This window comes from Pteropus alecto, unplaced genomic scaffold (assembly GCF_000325575.1).
Source record: "Pteropus alecto unplaced genomic scaffold, ASM32557v1 scaffold100, whole genome shotgun sequence".
Taxonomy (NCBI): domain Eukaryota; kingdom Metazoa; phylum Chordata; class Mammalia; order Chiroptera; family Pteropodidae; genus Pteropus; species Pteropus alecto.
Genome location: NW_006430723.1, coordinates 265,417 through 286,266, shown reverse-complemented (window position 1 = coordinate 286,266; position 20,850 = coordinate 265,417). Strand labels below are relative to the sequence as shown.

The following is a 20,850-nucleotide window of genomic DNA, read 5'->3' as shown; positions in this document are numbered from 1 at the left end:
CCTGTCACCACTCATTTTATTGAGAAGAGTAGGCAGGCAGGGGTGGGAGGGGATGCTGGCTGCTGTGAAGGAATAAGAACTCAACAGGCCAGATAGGTAAGTTATACCTGGCTCATGATTCAGGAAAGGGCCTGTGTGGCAGACCCCTGCCTGCCTGGGATCCCTCAGCAGGGGGATGTGGCAGGCCCCTCAGGGAAGGTAGGCAGAAAGGAATTGTGCATGATGGATTATAATTCCCACAGCGCCCAATCCAGGAGTGAGGGGTAGTGCTCATCTGGGGGCAGGGGGACATAGGGCTAATCTCCAAGGATCTTGCCCAGCTCCTTGGGTTTCTGGAAGACTTCAATGCTCCCCTGTGGAGACCCTAAAGATGGAGACTGAGGCCAGAGAGCCCCCCACTGACCCATGCTCAAGTGGTCCCAGGGAAGACTAGAACATCCTAAATTAAGGAGCACAGACCTGTTGCCCCCCAGGGGTGCTGGAGTCCTCAGTGGGAAGAAGACTGTGAGGAAGGGGTGATGATACCCTACACACCTCTCTTGAGGGAGGAAGAGGTCTCTTCATACTTCACAGGGCTAGCCACCATGCTGGGGCCTGAGAGTCAAGGCACAAGGTACAGAGATTCTGGAGTTTGGGGAAGGGGTTAATCTCCACTCCCTCAGATGTCCAAATGGTAGGAGTTGGGAGAGGGAGGTAATCCCCCTGGTTCAGTGTTCCCCGGCACAGACTCTTAGGGAAGGTGCTCTGGAGGCCCAATTCTTCCTTCCTGCCTCTCCCAGCTGTGCCAGTGGTCAGGCAGTCGCTTTATCAGCTACAGTGGTGGGAGATGGGGAAGAAGATGAAGGCATCTTACCTTCTCTTTCTTCAATGAAGTACAGCTGTTCTTAGACTGCCACTTTGTCACCCTCTCCATAGCAAGTTGAGAGGGGTAAAGCCTCAGGTGAATGGGTAAGTGTGGCAGTGGGGCCAAGGGGAAGAAGCACTGTTCAGCCCTGACCTTGATTCCAGCTGCTCACACCCTAGAGTGGAGTAATTCATGAGGAAGCCAGTTCTGAGGCTCAGTGACAATGCAGAACCTGAGCCACTCAGCAGCAGTGTCCAGGGCATGACATCTGGTGGGGGGTGGAGCATCTAGAGTCCAGCCTTTGTTTTACCCTCCAGCAGAAAACAGGGCTGGGATAAGGGGAAGCAGGCAACGGGAGTAGGGAGTTGCTTCCAAACCTCTTCTCTGGGAGGCAGCCCCCTTTTAAGACAGGGTCTGGGGTAGGGCCCCTTCCAGGCAGGGCAACATCACACATCAGTCATCTCATCCCCCAGCTCTGCATCTTCTGGCTCTCCTTCCTCTTCTTCTTCCTCTTCGTCCTCCTCCTCTGAGGTCACATTGGGTTCATCAGCCTCTGCCAGACATTTGGGGCAGGAACAGACAAACAGATAGTTCTCCCTGCAGGGGGTGGAGGGATAGTGGTGAGGGTGAAAAGTTAGGCAGCCACCAGGATGGAGGACCCCAGAGCCCAGCTGCCCACCACGTCCCCAGCTGGCACCTGAGGATCTTGTGGCGGCTGTGGCGGCTGCGCTCCCGCTGACAGCAGTCTAAGTAGCTGATACAGATTTCCTGGAGGGCAGAGGAGAGGTGGGGTCTGTGCTTTCTATTAGATGGGATTAGGACCTCCCCGACCACTGCCCTGTTCCCAGGGGCCTGAGGTGCCTTTCAGCGAAGGGGTGGGCTACCCTGATCCATTCCCCTGTGCCCTCAGAAAGCAGGCCACTATGAGGCTCTAACAATCTGCACCTGAGATAGAGGTGACTGCCATTAGCCTCTAGCAGTGGTTAAAGGCAGTCAAGGGCCAAGGTCTATAGCTGGGTTCAGAGGTTATCTTGGTGCAATGCTACTTGTCCTAGAAGAAGATTCAACAAGGCTCTGTGCCCTGTGCTAATAGCCAGGACCCCAAAACCATACCAGCTAGCACCCCATAGCCCAAGCCACAAAGAACCATCTCCTCCTTTCTTAGAAGCTTCAGATTTGTTGCTTGAAAGGTGTCTGGGGACAAGAACCTGGCACATAGCTGTCTCTCAAACATTGTTCTGAGGCTTTCTGGATTTATTTTTTGAAGTAGAGTGGAATTAGAGCATACCCATGGGAAAAACATGCCCTGGGGCACAGGGGATTAAACTCAACAGCCTGAACTTGGGGCTGTAGCCACTGCTGCTCCCAGTCTCTGGAGAGAAGGCCCACTTCCCACCCTTACCCACCCACAGCTCACAGCCCCCTCACCTCTCCTGGCTTAATATCTTCCAGGGCGGTGACATGCAAAAGGAAGTTGTTTTCTGGGAAGGAGGTCTCTGCATTGGGGACACAGCTGTGGTTGCCTGGGTCATAAGAGGCAGGTAATGAGGATTGCTGATTAATGAAAATAACAGCCTCAACTCTGCAGAGCACTAGGTCCCATCTTTCCTTATTCTCTGATCTCAGTGAAGGCTGCCCAGGTCCTGGAACTCAAGTTTCCTGTTCAGTGCTCTTTCCTGAAGACCATATAGCACAGGCACAAATGCACGCTCACATCACTCTATGAAAAGGCTTCCCAGGCTAGACCACTAACTCAGTCCTCTCTGTTACTGGATGTCTGGTAACAGCTGAATCAGGCCCTCTGAAAGCCTACTTTGGGAGGGTAGAGTGGCCCCTGAGCCTCAGAGGAGGGGTTTGAAGTGAGAAAACCAGAGGGTGGGAGGCTGGGATATATTGAACAGATAATAGTTTGAGCTAACTCTACCCCTCCCCATCAGGTGGTGATGAAACTGCCTGCTAGCTTGAGCTCCCTCCTCCCAGGATACTGAGGGCCTTCCAGGCTCTCACGACACTCCCCTGCCAAATCGCACAGGGCAGTGGTGGTGCACAGCCCATGCTTCTTTTACGAAAATCAGAGCTCTGCGCCCTGCCAGAGCACAGGGCCTGGCCTACTGGAAGGTTTTATATATAAACATATTTTAAGGAACAAGCAGTTCAATGAATGAATGAATGAAAAACTGATGGACCGAAAAGGCCGAGAGGAATCTCCAAGGAAGCTCAGACCTAACCTCACTCTCAGACTCAACCCCATCAGCCTAGAAGGGGCCAAATGAAAGAGATGAACTGTGGCTGCGAGGCCACCCTCAATGCCAAAACTCACAGCAGCTCTGAAGCACAAAGAGGCCTGATCCTTCACAGTTAAGAAACTCTCCAGTTGCTGTAAGACAGTAATATGCAGATGTTATTCTACCCATTTTATAGGGAAAAGGAAACTAGGTTTATAAGGACAGGCATACTGGCTCACTCTTCTGTCACCCCACTACACTAATGCACCTGATCCCTACCATTTCAACTAAACTTACATCTCTGAGGCATAAGCCTTGTTTTCCTATAAACAACAACACCCTATTTGTCCAGCACTCCCCCGCCCCCAGCATTGGGCCTCTGCATGGATCTCAGGGCCATTTCTCATCTACATGTCTCATGAATAGATCTGAAGCTTCCCACAGTCATACAGGGATTATGTCCCCCACCCTCAACTCAGAGGTCCCTGGGGAAGACCAGGTCCACCATCTGATGGGAGGAGTGCCTCTCGATCTCACCAACCTGCCTCGATGTCCTTGTACAGCTGGTCAATGAAGGCATCCAGCTGCTCGCGGTCCTGAGGCTTCAGCTCCAGAGCGTCACAGGCATGGACCCACTGGCTCAGGGAGCTGGGAGTCCCAGGCAACCGTGATTGGAGAGAAGGCCCAGCTCACACCTCCGGGCAAGTTAAACCCATTTCTTTCTTCAGGTTGGGAGCCCTCACTTCCCCAAAAGACCAAGGCTCCCAAGAGCAGACTCCACCCACCTCAGTCTTTCTGATCCCCATTACTGCATCCAGTCCAGCATTCTGGCCACAAAGTCACACCATGCCCCACCTTAACCCTGAAGGGAGCTGTGGCAACCTTCCTCAGTTAATCTCCCACAAGAGCCCTGAGGGATAAGTCCAATATATCTGGAACATTGTCTCCTAACCTGGTCCCAATTCCTTGGCCATTGGTCCCAACAAGAGCAAAGAGAGACCGGAATCCATCTGGAGTGAACCACTGTGGGGGAGAAAGAGCACTCAGGTTACAGCCACTTGCTTTTCTTCCTGATATAACTCTCTGTTCAGGAAGTCTTCCATGAGTCAGTCCCATCCCAACTCCAGAAGACCATGTCAGCTCAGGCTTAGCTGTCCCAGTAGAAGATGCTGACTCAGTTGCTCCTGGAGAGCTGGAATGACTGGAGAGGACATTGGTCCCTCCTTCCACACACTCACCTGGCTGAGTGCTTCCTCATAAAGGGCCTCTGTGAAGAGTCTCTGCAGATGTTCCAGCTGGCCCTGGTTTAGGGGAAGCAGGGAGAGACTTGCATCCCTGAGGATTTCCCATTAGCACCCGGGCGGGGCCCAGAAAACCATGCAAGAGAAGGAAAAGGGCCAGCTCTGTAGACTGAGCTTTCCCTGGGGGCAAAGGAAGGCCACAGAGTCTTTATCTCCAAAGAGCCATGACAGTCCACTGGCCTTCCACCCAGATTGGTGAACCCCAAAGCCCTCCCTATTTTCCAGCACTCATACCGGCCAGGCTGAGGAAGCCGGGCTTGGAACATGTATCCTCACCACCACCTTCTAGGCTCCCCAAACTGGCCTCCAGATCAGCTTGACTTTCCCCATCCTTTCCTCAGAATTCAATGCAGGAAAGCCCACTCTGGATGCACTTTCACACCCCTGCCTCCACCTTCAGGCAGCTCCTGTGTGGAAGTCTGCCGTCCTCAGTGAGAATTTGTAATTCTTTGATTGGGAGTGGGCACTCAGTATATTGGCAGCTAAAATTCTCCTGTTTCATACTGCTCCCTGACCCTGTGAACCCCTAACCCTCCATTTTCTATTATACCTGATTTGCACACTGCTCTTATCAGAAGTCCTGCCTTTCCACATCAGGGCACCCAACACCACCTTCCTCTGTCATCGCCGTACTTCCCAGTTTTAGGTCCACTTAAGGTGACAAAGTTAAACAGCAGCAGGAAGGTGAGTCCTCTGAATAGATTTTTGGCCTCAGACTCTAACCCCTTCCTGTGGCTGGGAAGGGACCAAACATGGAGCTCTCCTTACACAGTCACAGAACATCTGAGGTATTGGGGGTGGGGGTATCATGGGAGAAGACGAACCTTGAATTTGTCCCCCAGGAGTTTGTGGACAATTTCCTCCTCCTCATTGGCTGTTTTATTACAGAACTGGGAGAAGAGTCTGATCCACCGATCCTTATCCTTAGCCTACAGTGAACAAATATATTTCAAGGTCATGTTCACACATGCCCATGCATGAATGTGCACACAGGGACTCATAGACAGCCACATCTTTACTGCCACTCTCACCCATGTGGGAGGGGTAGCCTATGATTCTAAAGCCCATGCCATGAGGGAAACACCATCACACCTGAGCTTCTAGGTAGACCCCTTCCCCTGCCTAGGGACTTCCTCCCCACCCTGTATACCCCTAACCACCTCCCCAACTGGAGCCAAGCTAGCCAATTCAACACTTGAAAAAACGGGAAAATGAGGCTGAGGAGCAGCAATATTAATAGAAGGGGTTAGAATGGCTTCTCTCGCTTTATGTAAGAGACACAATCCTAAAAAAGTGGCACTTACAAATCGAATGCATGAACTGCAGCGGCACAAGAAGTCTTCTCATAGATCGAAGACTACAGGCAAGATGAGCCCCCAGTTCCCCTGCCAGATTTACTGTTAGTGACTCCTAAGGTTTACAGAGCAAGCAGCTATCCTTGGGAAGCTCAGGAAGAACTCTGCATCCAAGCCAGGGTCTTGAGGTGAGGAGGAGACTAAGGCCGAGGACTGAATGAGGTCAGAGTCAGCTTCCCGAGGAGGATCAGGTGGGCTCACCTGCTTTACTGTGGCCACCATCCGGGCCATCAACATGATGCTGGCAGTCTCAGGGGGGTAGTGAACGCTTCTGGGAAGAAACAAAAATGTTTGGCCTTGAAATTCCCTCCTGATAGCTGAGTTCAAGGAAGTCAAGTCTGACTGCTACAGAGAATCCTTCCTACCAACCCTATTCATGACCAAAGAAAGTCATCCGCAAGGGCTCAGGTAGGGCTTTACACTCCTATGGGACTCTTTCTAGGAGTGTGTAAAGTGCTGAGGCTGGTGGGACTGGCAGGTCAGACTAAAGACAGGGGCTTGGGTGATATGACCTCTATTTAATTCTAAGAATGGGGGGAAAATGTGGGGCGGGGAGCAGGTGGGGAGGGGAAACTTAGGAAAGACAGCTGCATCTGCTGAGCCCAGGCAGGCAGGCAAGCAGGGAGGGAAAGATAAAGGAAAAAAGAGATAAAATGCCACCTACCTCCATGCTTCCTGAAGCTTATTGAGAGGGTGCAGGGGGTCATCCTGGGAGGGGCCTGGGCACAGGACTCGATGGTATTGCTCAGCAGCTGCTAGCCGACATTCTAAACTGCAGTACATCACCTGTTGGAGGAGGTGGAGGTCAGCACCCTAGGATCAGGCCATGGGGTGAAGCACAGACATCCCACGTGGTACTCACCTCCTCTAACTGCATTCCTTCCACAAACAGCACCTGTGCTCAGTGGTATTATGACATGAGAAAGCATATGGTGAGGGAGGCACCTAATCCAGGCTTGTAAAATCATGGGAAAGAGCTTTGCTGGTTGAGAGGCGAGCCCCCCACCAGGCTCCTAGGAAGAAGGCAAGCTCCCGCCAAGCCTATTTTCTAGACAGTGGAACTGGAACAGGGAGGACAGAACTGCAACACTAGCTGAACCTTTCAATGTCTTATCCTACTCTGCCTCTCAAGGGCCGTGACCAGGGCTGTCCTCACTCCTGTCTCCCCAGAGGACTCCGTCAGCCGCTTTCAGGTACACTCCCCAAGGACACTCACCTGGCAGTGGGGACAGTTCTGGTGGAGGTCCTTGCGCACAGTGCATAGCTCAGGGTGAGGCAGTACCTGGCCAGGTTTCCCAGTCAGCCTCTGAGCATTCTCCTCTGCCTTTTCCAGTGCCCGGAGGCAATGGTCGCAGGCTGAGGGACAGAGCCAGATGTAACAGTGTAAGTGTACTGAGAGCAGAGGCCATATTTGTCCTTTTCACAGCAGTATCCCCAGGGCTAGAATAGTGCCAGGCACATAATAGGTGTTCAATAAACATTTGGAAAGCGAGTGAATGAATGAATTTCACAGGCATTGAAAGGTAGATGATTCACTCTTCCCTTTCTGGAGTCCCCACTATGCCTATCAGATTCTCCCTGCTTCTCTATGGGACTTAGTTTGTGGGGCTCCCCTCCCCTCCCCCAGACTGGGTTATCTCCACATTCTAGAGCCAAGTGACCTTCCTTCCATAATTTGTCTCTGGCCTAAGAAAAGTGTAAAAAAAGCATGTGGCTGGCAAAGCTAAGAGAATCTCCTTCCTTCTGACCCCTAACACAGCCTTTTTTGACCAAAGGGCATGTGGCCTCCTCTTGGTAGAGGGCTCCATTTTGGTACAGAGCCCTTCAGCATGATGTCCAGTCCTTATGCTATGGGGCTAGTCCCTGAGTTCCCCTGACTGACAATCCTCTCCCCAGGGAGCACTTTGGAAGAGCCTCTCTCTTATAGGCTCACAGTCCCAAGTAGCCCTAGATCAAACAGAGGCACGGTTCTCAGGAGCAGTTCTCCAAGGGAAGATAGCCTTTCCTCCCAACACCTAGAGTCTCAGAGACATCCACCAGTAGGGATGTATGCAGCTCTCTTCCATGCACAAAGGCAGCTGGGCCCAAGAGCCAGAAGAGTGGGCGAGATGTGCTCACCTCGGTAGCGATAAAGTGCATTCCAGAGAAACTGTGCAGCCACTAGGGGCCGTTCTACGAAGATGGTCTCCCCTTTCCGGATAAGTTGTGTGGCAAATAGGCCCTTCCCCTAAGAAGGCAGAGAAGGAACAGGATGGCCATTAGAAGAGACAGAGGACGTAGTTCCAAGGGCTCCCAAGGTCCGCCCAGCCTCACTCCCACATGCTCCCTGTCAGCAGCGGCCTCTGCCTTGGGAGGGTTCATGGAGCATGGTCAGCACCCCATAACTGCTTCCTCTAGAAATGCAGTTCTGACCTACTTTTAGTCGCACTTCTTTCAGCCTGTACAGAGCAGAGGGTCTGGGGTGAGGAGGGAGCCAACATATCAGGATCTCAGACTATTCAGAGGAGGAGAATTTTTAGAATGGCCAGAGCAGGACCAAGGCTCATAGCAGGCTGGGGCCTCCTGTAACAGAAGCTGTAATGGCAAGGCAGCCTTCTCTGAGTCTCCCGCACACCCCTCCAAGATCTTGGCAGTACTAAGAGTTGCAAAGAAATCCTACACCATGGGAGAGGGAGGCCTAGTTTGGGGGAGAATGAGCCCTACTTCTCTGGTTGACTGGGTACTTGTGGCACCTGGTATAGTACCTGGCACCCAAAAACTTCTCAAAGGGTTACTTTGAAATGACTAATCCTAGCTCCAGTCCTAATGCTAACTTGCTGTAACCTCTGAGCTAATTTCTTCACTTCTTTGTATCTGTTTCCCATATGAGAAGTAAGTATTATGATAATACCTCCTAGGTATTTCCAGGATGCAAGGATATGGCACAGATGAACATGCCTCATGAGCTTTAGCTCCTTACTACTCAAAGTGAGGGGATGGTCTAGCAGCCTGGGCATCAGTTGGGAGACTCTTAAAAATGCAGAATCTCAGGCCCTAGCCCAGACCTGCTGAATCAGAATCTGTACTTGAACAAGATGCCCATGTGATTTGTATGCATGTTGAAGTTTGAGAAGCACTGGTCTAAAGCATCATGCACATCAGGTAAGGGATGAAGGATGAGAAAACAATCGCCAAGCTGACATCTGTCAGATAGATGTGCAAAGGGATTCAGGAGACACCTTCAGAACACAAGCAAGTTACTGGCCCCACTGGGCACTTACTCCCGCTATTCACTTAGAGAAGAGAGGTGGTGCCCCTGCCAACACTGAACTGTCACAAAAAGGGAAAGAAAGAAAAATGATCAACACAGCAGTGAAATGTCCTGTCATGTGGCCTCCTGGGTAGCTCTTTGTTTCCTTCTAGCATTGGTGCTTTAGCTAGACAGGGGCACCTTCCAAAGTCAGAGCAGCAGGGAAATATTAACTAGGACAGGCCCTCAGCAACCCAGAGCCACAAATCTCAGCCCTGTGAACAACTCTAGGAGCTCTAACAGTAGAGTGGGGCAGCTGGAACAAAACCTCTGGGCAAAGCCGTGGAGGCACTCTTGGTTGTCTTCCTGGAAGCCCCACCTCTACGCCTTGTAGCCCCTGGGACTCAGTTTAGCAAGATGAAAACTTGGTCACCCATTATTTGACAAAAAGATATAAACAAGAGCCAACATTATCTGGTAATCTCAAATCGCAATTTACATATATATTGATCTCTTTCTCAAAGACCAAATGTAAAAGATATTCAGTAATCAAAACAAAACAAAAAGCAGAGCTATTCCTTTATGAAGCTACTTATCCCCAAAACACATAAAAGTGTTTCAAGAAAATAGCTTTTAATTTGTATTTCTAAGAAGCTTGGAGAGAACTGAACCTGAATGAAAAGGGCACCAACTATGCAAAGATATTTCCAATTTGAAAAATTATTGTTATAAAAAGATTGTGCAAAACTCTAAGACTATGCAGTAAATTTTAAAATCTTTATTAAAGGGACAATTTTATAAAAAATATAAATTACCAAAACTGAATACAAAAGTAAGCAAGCCTAGACAGACTAATAAGCAGTGCTGTTTTCTGGCTGTAGTGCACCAGTATGGCATTTTGGTTGGCATCCACTGTATTTGGTCGGGTTTCTGTTGTGATGGGTCACATCTCTGGCATAATAGTTGATAAATTTTTAAAAAGCATCCCTGCCAATATCTATGGAAGCAATAGAAAAAGTGGTCAACTCCCACATGAGAGGCCCCTACTCCATATAGTTTTACAAGCCAGCTCTGTCAAACCAAATAGTTGTCATGCTAAACTTCAATAACAAAAAGTGTAAAGCTTCTCCATTTTACTAAAAAACGAGCATAACTTATGTGGTAACCTGAGGACAACAGCACAAAAAATCACAAACCAATATCACTTGATGTTGGTTTCACAGATGTAAAAAGTGCATGATAATCTATCTTGTCACTAAGTCTGGGTAGGTATGTGATTTACTTCTGCAGCAGATCAGGTGTAGTAATGGAGAGGGTGGCCAGCTCATTCTTCCAGAGCTGGGATTTTGACAGAAGGCTGGGACAGCACAATTAGACAAGGAGAGTAGCTGGAGTAATGAAGTGAGAGGGAAGAAGTGAAGAAAGAAGGGGGCTGAGAGATAGGAGGCTAATGAAGGTAAAGTGAATACTTCTGCATGCTGCGAGTAATGGAACTGAGACACCACCAACTTGATCCGATCAGGAGTACCAGATGCCCTAGTGTGCAATATCTATGGAAGCAATAGAAAAAGTGGTCAACTATCCCACATGAGGCCCCTACTCCATATAGTTTTACAAGCCAGCTCTGTCAAACCAAATAGTTGTCATGCTAAACTTCAATAACAAAAAGTGTAAAGCTTCTCCATTTTACTAAAAAACGAGCATAACTTATGTGGTAACCTGAGGACAACAGCACAAAAAATCACAAACCAATATCACTTGATGAATAAAGTGGTCAACTATCCCACATGAGGCCCCTACTCCATATAGTTTTACAAGCCAGCTCTGTCAAACCAAATAGTTGTCATGCTAAACTTCAATAACAAAAAGTGTAAAGCTTCTCCATTTTACTAAAAAACGAGCATAACTTATGTGGTAACCTGAGGACAACAGCACAAAAAATCACAAACCAATATCACTTGATGTTGGTTTCACAGATGTAAAAAGTGCATGATAATCTATCTTGTCACTAAGTCTGGGTAGGTATGTGATTTACTTCTGCAGCAGATCAGGTGTAGTAATGGAGAGGGTGGCCAGCTCATTCTTCCAGAGCTGGGATTTTGACAGAAGGCTGGGACAGCACAATTAGACAAGGAGAGTAGCTGGAGTAATGAAGTGAGAGGGAAGAAGTGAAGAAAGAAGGGGGCTGAGAGATAGGAGGCTAATGAAGGTAAAGTGAATACTTCTGCATGCTGAGAGTAATGGAACTGAGACACCACCAACTTGATCCGATCAGGAGTACCAGATGCCCTAGTGTGGAGATGGAAATGTGAGCAGCTGAGCAGATCAAGGATGTAGGAGAGTTGATTTTCCATGGAAGAAGAGAAATGCTTGCTCCAGATGCCTCTGGTGTGGAAAAAGGGCAATGGAAGATTGGGTGGGGAACTGGATCAGTATGAACATGCTTGACAGCAGGAGACAGATGACTAAAAGGCTGCTATCTTGGGCAAAAACTAAGGATATACACAACCCCTACACCGGATAAATTATTCAACCTCACTAGTAAATAAAGAAATGTAAATGAGAAGAAAGCAATACCATTTTGCACATATCAACTGGCAAAAATAACTAAGAAAGAAAATACTCAGTGCTTGAGAGAAAAGGATGCGTGCACAGAAAATGAGCTCCCACACCTTTGACCTCAGAGATGAAAAATAAGACGTAAGGGCCCATAAATAAGTATTTGGTTGAGAGAACTGTGGCCCTTCCATGAAATTAACTATTACTCTTTAAAATTAATACATAGAAATAGGTTTATTGATATAGATTTACGGCCACATCAGAAAGAAGTTTCTAAAAATGATTTAATATACACATATTTGACCAAGAATAGGATTATAAGTGATTTTTATCTTCTCTTTCTTTACATGTATTTAAAAAATTTTTTCTACAACGAACTTTAAAAAAAACGATAAAACGACAAAATCATGTCAGTCTCCTCAAACCCTTCGAATGGTCACGGGCCTCAGGCTCCGGTCCGAATTCCTTAGCACTCACTCCAAGGCCCTCCGTGAAGGTCTTGGCCTCTCTCCTTACCCCCAACCCAAATCTCACTCAGAAAGTTCCCTGACGACTCGCTTTTTTACACCTCAGTTCTCTCTGCTCAGCACGTCCCCGCCCAAAGCTACGAGGGCCCGGCAGCTATGTCCCCCAGCCTGGGCTGGCCCCAGACTCCTCCTGGCGCAGCCGCATTAGGGCTGCCACAGTGCAAGCCGGTTCTGCGAGAAGGGGGCCTGCACAGAGACTCTGGAAGCCCCTGTCCACCGCGTTACCGCACCGGAAGCCTGTGCGCGGGGACCGGGAGCACCCCGGCAGCGAGCAGAAGCCGGGCCGCAGCATGGGAGCGGCAGAAGAGCCTCTAGAATCCAGGCATGGGGTCTCGCGGGGCTGTCTACAAGGCCGACGGGGTGGGGTCTCTTGCTGGGGTCCGCCCCGGCCTCACCTTGGAGCTGCTCACAAATCGGACTTCTACGGCAATCCGGGCCTGGCCTGCCACGCCCACGCAGAAGGAGAACACGTCGCACATGGAGGCCGCCATCTTGGGCGCACCTCCGCCTTCTGACCCTTGACCCCGCCCCGCCCCAAGAGGCCCCGCCCCTCCTGGCCCCGCCCCCGGCGTGAGTGTCCTGGAAGCTGCCGGGGTTTATGCACCCGCGATTCCGAATTTGGGTCCCTTTGACCTACGTATGTTTAAGTCCATTGGTTCGTTTACTGCGGGGAGCTGGACGTGCCTTTGTGCTTTTATATCTGTGAAGTTTTGCATTTGTCTCTGTCTTCATGACCAGTATGTACCTCTGTGTCAGAGCCTGTGTGCGGTGTATAGTTTTGATGTGTGCATCTGTGTCGAGTTTATGTTTGTGTGTCTGTCTGTTGTTGTCTCTGTCCATTCAGTACCCGTCTTTTGTAAAGCGGTCTTTGAACCCAGCCGAGGGGTAGGACAGCAGCGGGCCCAGCTACTCCTATCCTCTCTGAACCTCAGCCTAAAGAGAAGGACTAGCTTACCCCACAAAGTCTGGCACAAGATTTCCCTTCTCCGTGGGCCCTCTGGCAGCAGAGCAGACAGTCCTACGAATCATCAAGCTGGACTTGTAGCTATCTCAGACTCTTCAGAGGCTTAGGGACTTTGCAGCCTGCTGGGGTGAGGGGGCAGATAAGGGTCCATAGTGGACCTCAGGTCTGAAATTGTATGTAGAAGTGAGTGTGCTTATGCACACTGTCCTGACAACAGGAGAAGGGCTGTACTCTCATTCGGGACCCCAAAAAGCGCAAATCACTGACTTAGAGCATCTATCTTCACAGCCAGGCCTGACCACCATGTCTTGTTTCCTCGTCCTCCAGTTGATTCTGTGCCCTTGAAAAGGGACCTCTGTCTGCTGTTACCGTCTCATGGTGACATTTGGGGATTGGGTAGAGCCCAGTAACTGCTGAATTGGTAACTGACTGTTGATTAAAAAAGAAAAAAATGAGCCAGTTGTTCCTGGAAGAGGCAGATGAAATTCAGCAGGTTCCTTTGATTAAAGAGCTGAATTTGGATCCAGCATTAGGAAGGATTTCCCTGAAGATAGGGACAGAGAAGACTTCTTGGAATTGGACCCTGGCCTCCCTCAAGCCTGCAGCCTGTTGTCCAGGAGAGGATGGTACACTGCTTTGGGGCAGGTGGTTTTCCAAGGTCATCTCTGCACCCTGCCTTTCCTGGCTCAGAAACTCCAGAGCTTCTCTCACCACCAGGTGGCAGTGCCGGCTTCCTTCCACCTCAGCACCCAGAAAGCATTCTAGAGTCTAAAGAAATACTTTCACCAGAGGTCCACCCAGGAATGTGGATTGCTAGAGAAATCAGCTCTGGAAATGCTGGTGGCCATCTTGACTGGGAAAGGCTATTAGCTAGGCAGCTTAGACATAAACCGAGCGGATTCCTGGGAAGGAAAGGGAATTATGAGCCAGGGCTCTGAATGGGGAAATAATAAGTGTCTTGTGAAAATACAGCAGAGTTTATAATTAAACACCAGCCTTGGCAAAGGCAGAGTCAAATTTCTCAATATAAAAAGGGGGGGAGGGGTCAAAGCTAGAGGCAAAGAGATGGTGGTCAGGGTAGCATGTCTACTGTAAGGAGGTAGCTGGGCCTGAACTCCTTCTGAGTGGTAACAATTCAGACAAATGAGAAAACTGGGAAATTGTGAGGGGAAGTGGGCCAAATGGTCTACCTTTCCCTCCTCTTTGCTGTCAACCCTACCATCTCTGATGAGGAAGAGTCTTCTATGCTCAGACATTTGATTTGGGAGGCTCCCTTTCCTCCATAGCCAGGCCAGGAAAAGATCAGCTCCTAGAGAAGCCAGGGCTGACACAGACACCAATCCCTCAGATGAAGGGAGCCTTATAAGCCTGATAAGTTGCCACACACTTAGCACTGAGCCTGGCACACTGTAAGTGCTTTACAGACATCATCTTAACCCTGGGAGGTCTAAGTTATCAACACACCCATTATACAGGTGAAGAAAAAGGCTCAGAAGTTCACTAATGTGGTCAAGGACATAGCTAAAGGCCAAAGTCTGTGCCTCTGACCAGTATATTATTGCAGCTCATAGGAATCAATACAGAAAAGTTCTTAACAGTTCAGATTCCTCTGGTGCCCTTTGACCCTGACGAGACTCTGTGTTAAGATGTGGGGCAGGGAGGTCCAGCGGGTGCCCCAAGGAAGAGCTAGTCCAGATAGCCTGGGATGAGCCTTTGTTCCAGTCCTCAGTTGTCTGCTCCTGACTCAGTGTCTTCTCTCTGGATGTTGGTGTCAGAGCTGCTGGAGGGCTCGTCCATGGAAGCAGCCATGGCAGATGTGGCTGGTGGTTTCAGCCTTTGCTGCTTCTGATACTTGACCCTGCGGTTTTGGAACCAGACCCTCACCTGTAATTGGAGGCAGTAGGGCAGAGATTGGAATATGACCAGCAGTTCCCACTGCTTCCCCCATTCCCACAGTACTCACTTCACTCTGGCCAAAATTTGCTCTTCCTTCTAAGGGAAGCATCGCCTCCAAAACATCCTTCCCTATAATTCCAGTTATCGTTCATTCATCCATTCATCCAACAAGTATTTACTGAGCTCCTATTATGTACTCAGCACTACCCTAGGTGATGGGTGATGATAAGACAGCAGTGAGCAATAGAGGCATGGTCCCTGTCCTCATGGAGCTCAGTCTAGTGGAGAGAGACTAATAACAAACATAGAAAAAAACAAATATATAAACACAAATGGGGGTACAAACAGGGGTTTGACTCTCCCTGAAGAACCAGCACTTAAGCCAAGGCTCAGAGATTGAGAGGCCAGCCTGATGGGGACAGAGAAAAGCAGGCCAGAGCAGGGAACAACCTGTAGGAAAGCTCTAAGGTAGTATCAAGGGTTTGTGGACCAGAAGGGAGCAGGGCATTGCTGGCACACCTGAAAGTGAGAGGGGAAAGCAAAGGAAGGGAAAGTGGAAGAGGTCAGCAGGGGCCAGATCGCCCAGGGCCATGAGGATCATGGGTAAGGAGTATCAACTTCGAGTCTTTTAGGTGGAATGTGGCATAGTCCTATTTATAACTCAGGTGAATGGCACATCTGGCTGCTGTGTGAAAATGGATGAAAGCAGATGCAGGGAGATAGCTGGGAGGCTCTTACAGTGATCCAGCAAGAACTGGGGCTGGTATGGGGTGGGAACAATGGAGAGAAATGAAGCAATTCCAGTTGTATTTTGGAAGGAATGGTGATAAGGCTTAACTGATGGATTGGAAGTGAGAGAGAAGGGGAAGTCTAGGATGAATATGTGTTTTGAGAAACCGTCCAGTTGTATTTTGGAAGGAATGGTGATAAGGCTTCACTGATGGATTGGAAGTGAGAGAAGGGGAAGTCTAGGATGACTATGTGTTTTGAGAAACCAGGTGGATGGTGGGGTCATATGTGGGGAGAAGAACAGATGTAGGGAGGAAAAAAAGTCAAGAATTGAAGTTTAGACTTTTAAAGTTTGAAATGCCTACCCATAAGACATCTAAGTGGAGACCTCGAGAAGGTAGATGTACAAGTCAGAAAAGGGGGTGGAGCTAAGATACAAATTGAGGAGTCATTGGCTTATAGATGGTATTTAAAACCATTGGAATAGATAAGATTAGCTGGGGAGAAAAATTTGAAGTCACAAAAAGAAAAATAGCCTACAAAGGCAAAGAGAAGACGTAGGCAGAAAACTGAGAGGAAAACCAAGAGAAGAGTGTGTTTCTATAAGAAAAGGAGCAGTCGACTGTACAGAATGGTGGAGTAAGATAAGAAAGGCAAGCATCTGTGGACTTTGGCAACGTGGAGGTCATCAGAGACCTTGATGAGAAGTTTCAAAGTTTAAAGAATTCACAGCAGAATGAGTTAGGGAGTAGATATGAAGTGAGGACATGGAGACAGTGAACATAGCCAGTTGAGTTCGTCTGTGAAAAGGGCAGAGAAATGGAGCAGTAGCTGGAAAGGAATATGAGGGTCAAGGGAATGTTTATCATTATTATTATTATTATTTTAATTATTTATTATTATTTATGCCTACAGCACCTGGTCTTCTTAGGTGATCTCCCATCCAAGTACTAACCAGGCCTGACCCTGCTTAGCTTCCGAGATCAGACATTGGGCTTGTTCAGGGTGGCATGGCCGTAGATCATGGACTGTGGCTCCACTGGGGCGTGAACCCAGGACCTTCTGTGTGCAAAGCATACATGCTAACCGCTACACTACGGAACCACATCCTATTATTTTTAATATTTAGTTCCTTGAATACCTACTTAATTTCATTGTCAGTGCCTTATTTAGTATGAAAATATAAATTTCTAGATTAATGTCATACATTGTTCCCATAATGTAATTTCAAATGGGGTGGCCTGGCACAGAGGAAGGAGGCCCCATGTCTTCCTCCAAATCACCACTCAGGGCTTTCCAGAGAGAAGTATCTGTCCCCAGGTGTAGCCCAGGTCGCACAGGAGCCCCTGTTCATACCTGGTTCTCCGTAAGTTTGAGCCTGGCTGCCAGCTGGGCTCTGTTCTTCCCTACCAGATTGTGCTGTTTTGCAAACACTTTCTCCAACTCTTCTAGCTGCTCCAAGTTAAACATAGTTCGAACCCTCTTTTGGGGTCTCTCAGTGTCCTGAAGTTCCTCTGCTGGGGCCCAATCTGGAGGACCCCAAAGGCCTGTGTAGTGAGCCAGCTCCAAACCTAAAAAGCAACCAGCAGAGAAGAGATTAGCTAGCACCCACCTACCCACCCATCTTGGAAGAGAGAGAACATGCTCACAGCTCCACTGCCCTACCTTGCTTTTGGCCTTGGCTGGGTAACAGCAAGAGGCAGAGTGGGATGAGAATGTGCAGAAACCACAGAAAACAAACAAATGAGACAGAAGGGACAAGGTTGTGAGACTCCTTCTGCCTCCACTATTCTCCAACTCAGTGGCTTAACCTCTGGCCCTAAGAGAGGTTGCCAGACCTCCATCTCTCCTTGCCCTCCACTCCTTTCCTTGGCCACCTCAGGAAACTCCACAGGATGGGTAGAAAAGGGACCCCAAGGGTTTACCGTTTTCGTTCATTAAACAGATACTTTTTTGAATGTCTATTATGTGGCAGACATGGTTCCAGAGCAAAATAGAAAATCCCTGTATAACAGTAGAAAATATAAATAAAACATTAAGTTTGTCAGGAAGTGATTAGTGCTAGTAAGAAGAATAAAGCAGGGAAGGACAGGGTGAATGTGTGTGTGCAGAGAATCTTTTGCATCTGTAGAAAGGTAGCCACCTCACTGAGGTGATATTTGAACAGGGTCAGTATGTAGTTTGTGCCCTGCATATGGGTACCCAGCTGAGAGAGTTAGTGGAGTCTAAAATTCTGCCCACTCTCCATAGGCCAATTCTTGCCCCCTGACAATGTACTATGTCTACCTGAAGGAAGGAGTTCCTTTTTCTAATGCAGACAGAAGTGCTATTCAGTTCACTGAGGTGTGGGCCAATGAGATGGAGATTTGTCCACCAGGGACATACCTGAGTCATAACTTGAAAAGAATGAGAAAGTGAGCCATTGTGCTGTCAGGGAGGGGTTGTTCCAGACAGAGGAACAGCAAGTGCAGCACTAATACCCCTCAGCTCCCACCAGCCTTGGGGAAGCTCCAGCGCTGGCAGTCAAACTGCCCCAACAAAGGGAGTGAGGCCAGGACCATGGCTGCCCAGAACCCCAACCACGGAGCCCAACAGCTTACCATAAGCATAAACATAATAGCAAGAGATGAGAAACGATCGATGGGGCCTGGTTAAATAAATTAACATACATCCTTATAATGGACCACTCTGCAGTGTGAAGAAGTTTTGTATAGATTGATATGGAAAAATCTCAAGTAAAAAGTAAAAAGAATCAAGTAAAAAGAGTAATATTCACAGCAGTATGGGGGGGATGTGTATGCATGTGTATTCAGGTATTAAATATGCATAAAATACTTCTGGAAGAATAAAGAAACTGGTGTCATTGGCTGCTTGTGGGGTGGGGGGAACTAGATGACTAAAGGTCAGTCACCTAGTGGTAGAGGAAACTCTTCTCCGTGTATCTTAGAAACATTTTGACATTTGAACTGTGTGAATGTAATGCCTACTCAAAAACTAACTTGAAAATGAGACAACTTTAATATAAAGTAGTTAACTGCAATTCAAACCTCAGGTGTATGGGGACGTTAGAAGAACGTGGCTTGGGGCGATAGGTGTGGCTCCCAGATGCGTGGCATGGATTTGAATGAGGTTGGGAGCCCAGGGCTTCTCCTCACCATGGGTGGGAGGAATGCCCAGCTGAAGGGGTTGAGGAAACACAGGATGGGGGAATCCTAGGGAGTAGGAACCAAGTAAGATGGTGTTACAACAATCTTGGTGTGGGTTGATAAGGCTTGCATTAACTTCGCTCCTGTTTTCCTTATGGGCACATGGGGAAGAAAGAACCAGAGAGCCAAAAACGGCAAAAGTTCTTGTAGGTGGATGTTAATGCTAGAGGATAAAGTACCTCAACAGTTAAATTCTCATTGAGATTTAAGTCCCTGCACTCCGGAGCCCTAAATTACTATTTTAAGAGCACTATAAGCAGGCAGGCCCAGAGAAGTTCTGTGTGGAGCATAAGCTCACACAGACATGAGCCTCGGAGCTGGTATTGCTGGTATTGCTGGTATTGCGGTCTGGGGGTTTGCCAGCTCCTAACAGCTCCCAGCTGATCAGCACCACCCCTAGCGTCTGCTTCTCCCAGCTAAGGACAGGGCCATGGGTTCCAGATGAGAGCTACTTTGAGAAAGAATCTGCGCCACCAAGGGTTATCCAGAGGGGATGTGGGAGGGAGCAAAAGGCTTTTTGCCGGGGAGTAGGGCTGGGTCCGCTACAGCCCTAGGGCTGGCCTTGGTTTTCTTCTGAGCTCCGCTCAGGCCCGCCAGCACCTCCGTCTCTGCACCTGCCCTCACACACACCTTCTCCCACCCCAGCAGCCTTCGGGGGTAGCCTGGCGCCCGGGCTGGTCTCAGCCAGTCCTTCTCTGGGGCTTCAGTTTCAACCGTGTGTGTTTCTCGAACTCAGGCACGTCTCTACCCTGTGCCCACTGTCGTGGCCTCCACTCTTCAGCCACCCCGCCCGCTTCCTTGGACCCGAGCGTTCGGGCACCTCGTACCTGGCACGCCGAGGCCCTGGAAGCCGCAGAGGTGAGCCATGCGCAGCCCCAGCGCTGGAGGCTGGAGGCACCGCTGGTAGAGCCCCACGCTCAGGGAGGCTGGCAGCCACGGCGCCGGGCACGCCCAGGACAGAACCGGGGCCGGAGACAGCGAGGGAGCGGTCCAGAAGCCCGAGGCGGCACAGGCGGAGACCGACGGCGGGGAGGCGGCGGGCGCGGGGGGGTCGGGCTTCGCCAGGATGGCCTGGATGGAGAAGGAGGACTCGAGGCGTCGGGGAATACGAGGCGTGCCAGGGCGGGCAGAGTGGCGCTGGAGCGAGGGGGACCGGGGCTCGGGAGAGCTGCCTGAGCGTGGGGGCTGGACCCGAGCGTCCACCGGGCTGGGCATGGCGTGGCCCTGGCCGGGTCCCGCGCAGGGAGAGGAGCGCGAGAGGCGAGTGAGGACACTCTGCAAAAGGGAGACAGACTTGCAAAGGGAAGCCAGGACCAGCCCCAACTGTTGGCGAAGGCTCTTAAATTTGGCGGGGCGGGACAGGGCGGGGCGAGCCGGCCTTTTCTTCCTGCAGCCCAGGCGGGGCTTCCCGCACGCGGCGGAGCCCTAGACCTTCCAAAGCCTGTGAGCTCCGGACCTCCAAGTTGGCGCTTCGGACCTGGGCAAGTCAAGGTGCGCACAGCGCCAAGGGCGGTACTCCCCACCCCAGCCCCGTTCTTCTTCATTTAAAAATGCCCACTCTAGTGTGGTCGGGGGAAGGACCTGGACTCGCTGTGGCTCCCTGGTGACTATTGGCAAGCCACCGGGCCACTGGGCACCGTCAGGTCTCCACTTATTCCTAGGCCGTCTTTGAAGCAGGTGCCTCAGCCAGATTCACCTGTGACTAAGCACACCTTTAATTGTTTTTCATTTGATTTAAATATCCTGTTTATAAGCACGGTGAAGAGTAAATTTCCCACTCTGTCCCCCAGCCACATACTTTCCCTGTCTGCCGACACCGCTGAGTTTACCAACCTCTTTTAGATCTTTCCGGGAAATTTCTGCACCTATATTACCTAGGCTCCATTGGAAAAATGTTTCCTATACCCAAAAAGGTGGCAAGGGAAAAACTGTAACGGATCCAGATTAAGAAATACTCATTTACTGTAACGGTTCCAGATCAAGAAATACTCATGAATGGGAGCTGACGTCTTAGA

General features: G+C 49.5%; 2 protein-coding genes and 1 pseudogene across 5 annotated transcripts; all 3 read right to left on the bottom strand.

Moving 5' to 3' along the window:
• SMYD5 (SMYD family member 5) lies at positions 1-12,557 on the bottom strand. Of its 4 annotated transcripts, none has more exons than XM_006905172.3 (13): positions 12,436-12,557; positions 7,844-7,952; positions 6,942-7,081; positions 6,390-6,511; positions 5,927-5,996; positions 5,195-5,299; positions 4,308-4,370; positions 4,022-4,092; positions 3,611-3,717; positions 3,165-3,221; positions 2,273-2,367; positions 1,542-1,612; positions 1-1,441 (listed from the first exon to the last, which is right to left on the bottom strand). In XM_006905172.3, exons 1-13 carry the CDS (start codon positions 12,529-12,531, stop codon positions 1,291-1,293), a joined length of 1,257 nt encoding a protein of 418 aa, XP_006905234.1. In that variant the 5' UTR covers positions 12,532-12,557; the 3' UTR covers positions 1-1,290. The 4 variants fall into 4 exon arrangements, with proteins under 4 accessions (XP_006905234.1, XP_015448756.1, XP_024905023.1 ...); XM_015593270.2 differs by having other exon boundaries at positions 5,927-5,993; XM_025049255.1 differs by lacking the exon at positions 3,165-3,221.
• Positions 12,558-14,710: 2,153 nt separating this feature from the next.
• On the bottom strand, positions 14,711-20,050 carry NOTO (notochord homeobox). Its single transcript, XM_006905233.2, has 3 exons — positions 19,663-20,050; positions 16,986-17,200; positions 14,711-14,888 (listed from the first exon to the last, which is right to left on the bottom strand). Exons 1-3 carry the CDS (start codon positions 20,048-20,050, stop codon positions 14,730-14,732), a joined length of 762 nt encoding a protein of 253 aa, XP_006905295.1. The 3' UTR covers positions 14,711-14,729.
• On the bottom strand, positions 16,536-16,651 carry LOC112483078 (annotated as a pseudogene).
• Positions 20,051-20,850: the final 800 nt, after the last annotated feature.

What these genes read in the sequence shown, in the direction of transcription:
- NOTO (XM_006905233.2), bottom strand. Translation starts at nt 20,050, where the DNA reads ATGCCCAGCCCGGTGGACGCTCGGGTCCAGCCCCCACGCTCAGGCAGC. An exon ending in CCAGGGCCTCGGCGTGCCAG is followed by an intron (nt 17,201 to 19,662) that starts GTACGAGGTGCC and finishes GTTGCTTTTTAG; the next exon opens with GTTTGGAGCTGGCTCACTAC. An exon ending in TCAAACTTACGGAGAACCAG is followed by an intron (nt 14,889 to 16,985) that starts GTATGAACAGGG and finishes CTCCAATTACAG; the next exon opens with GTGAGGGTCTGGTTCCAAAA.
- SMYD5 (XM_006905172.3), bottom strand. Translation starts at nt 12,531, where the DNA reads ATGGCGGCCTCCATGTGCGACGTGTTCTCCTTCTGCGTGGGCGTGGCA. An exon ending in TCCTGGGGGACAAATTCAAG is followed by an intron (nt 4,371 to 5,194) that starts GTTCGTCTTCTC and finishes CCCCTAAACCAG; the next exon opens with GGCCAGCTGGAACATCTGCA. An exon ending in CTTTGTGCTTCAGAGCTGCT is followed by an intron (nt 2,368 to 3,164) that starts GTGAGTTTTGGC and finishes CTTATGACCCAG; the next exon opens with GCAACCACAGCTGTGTCCCC.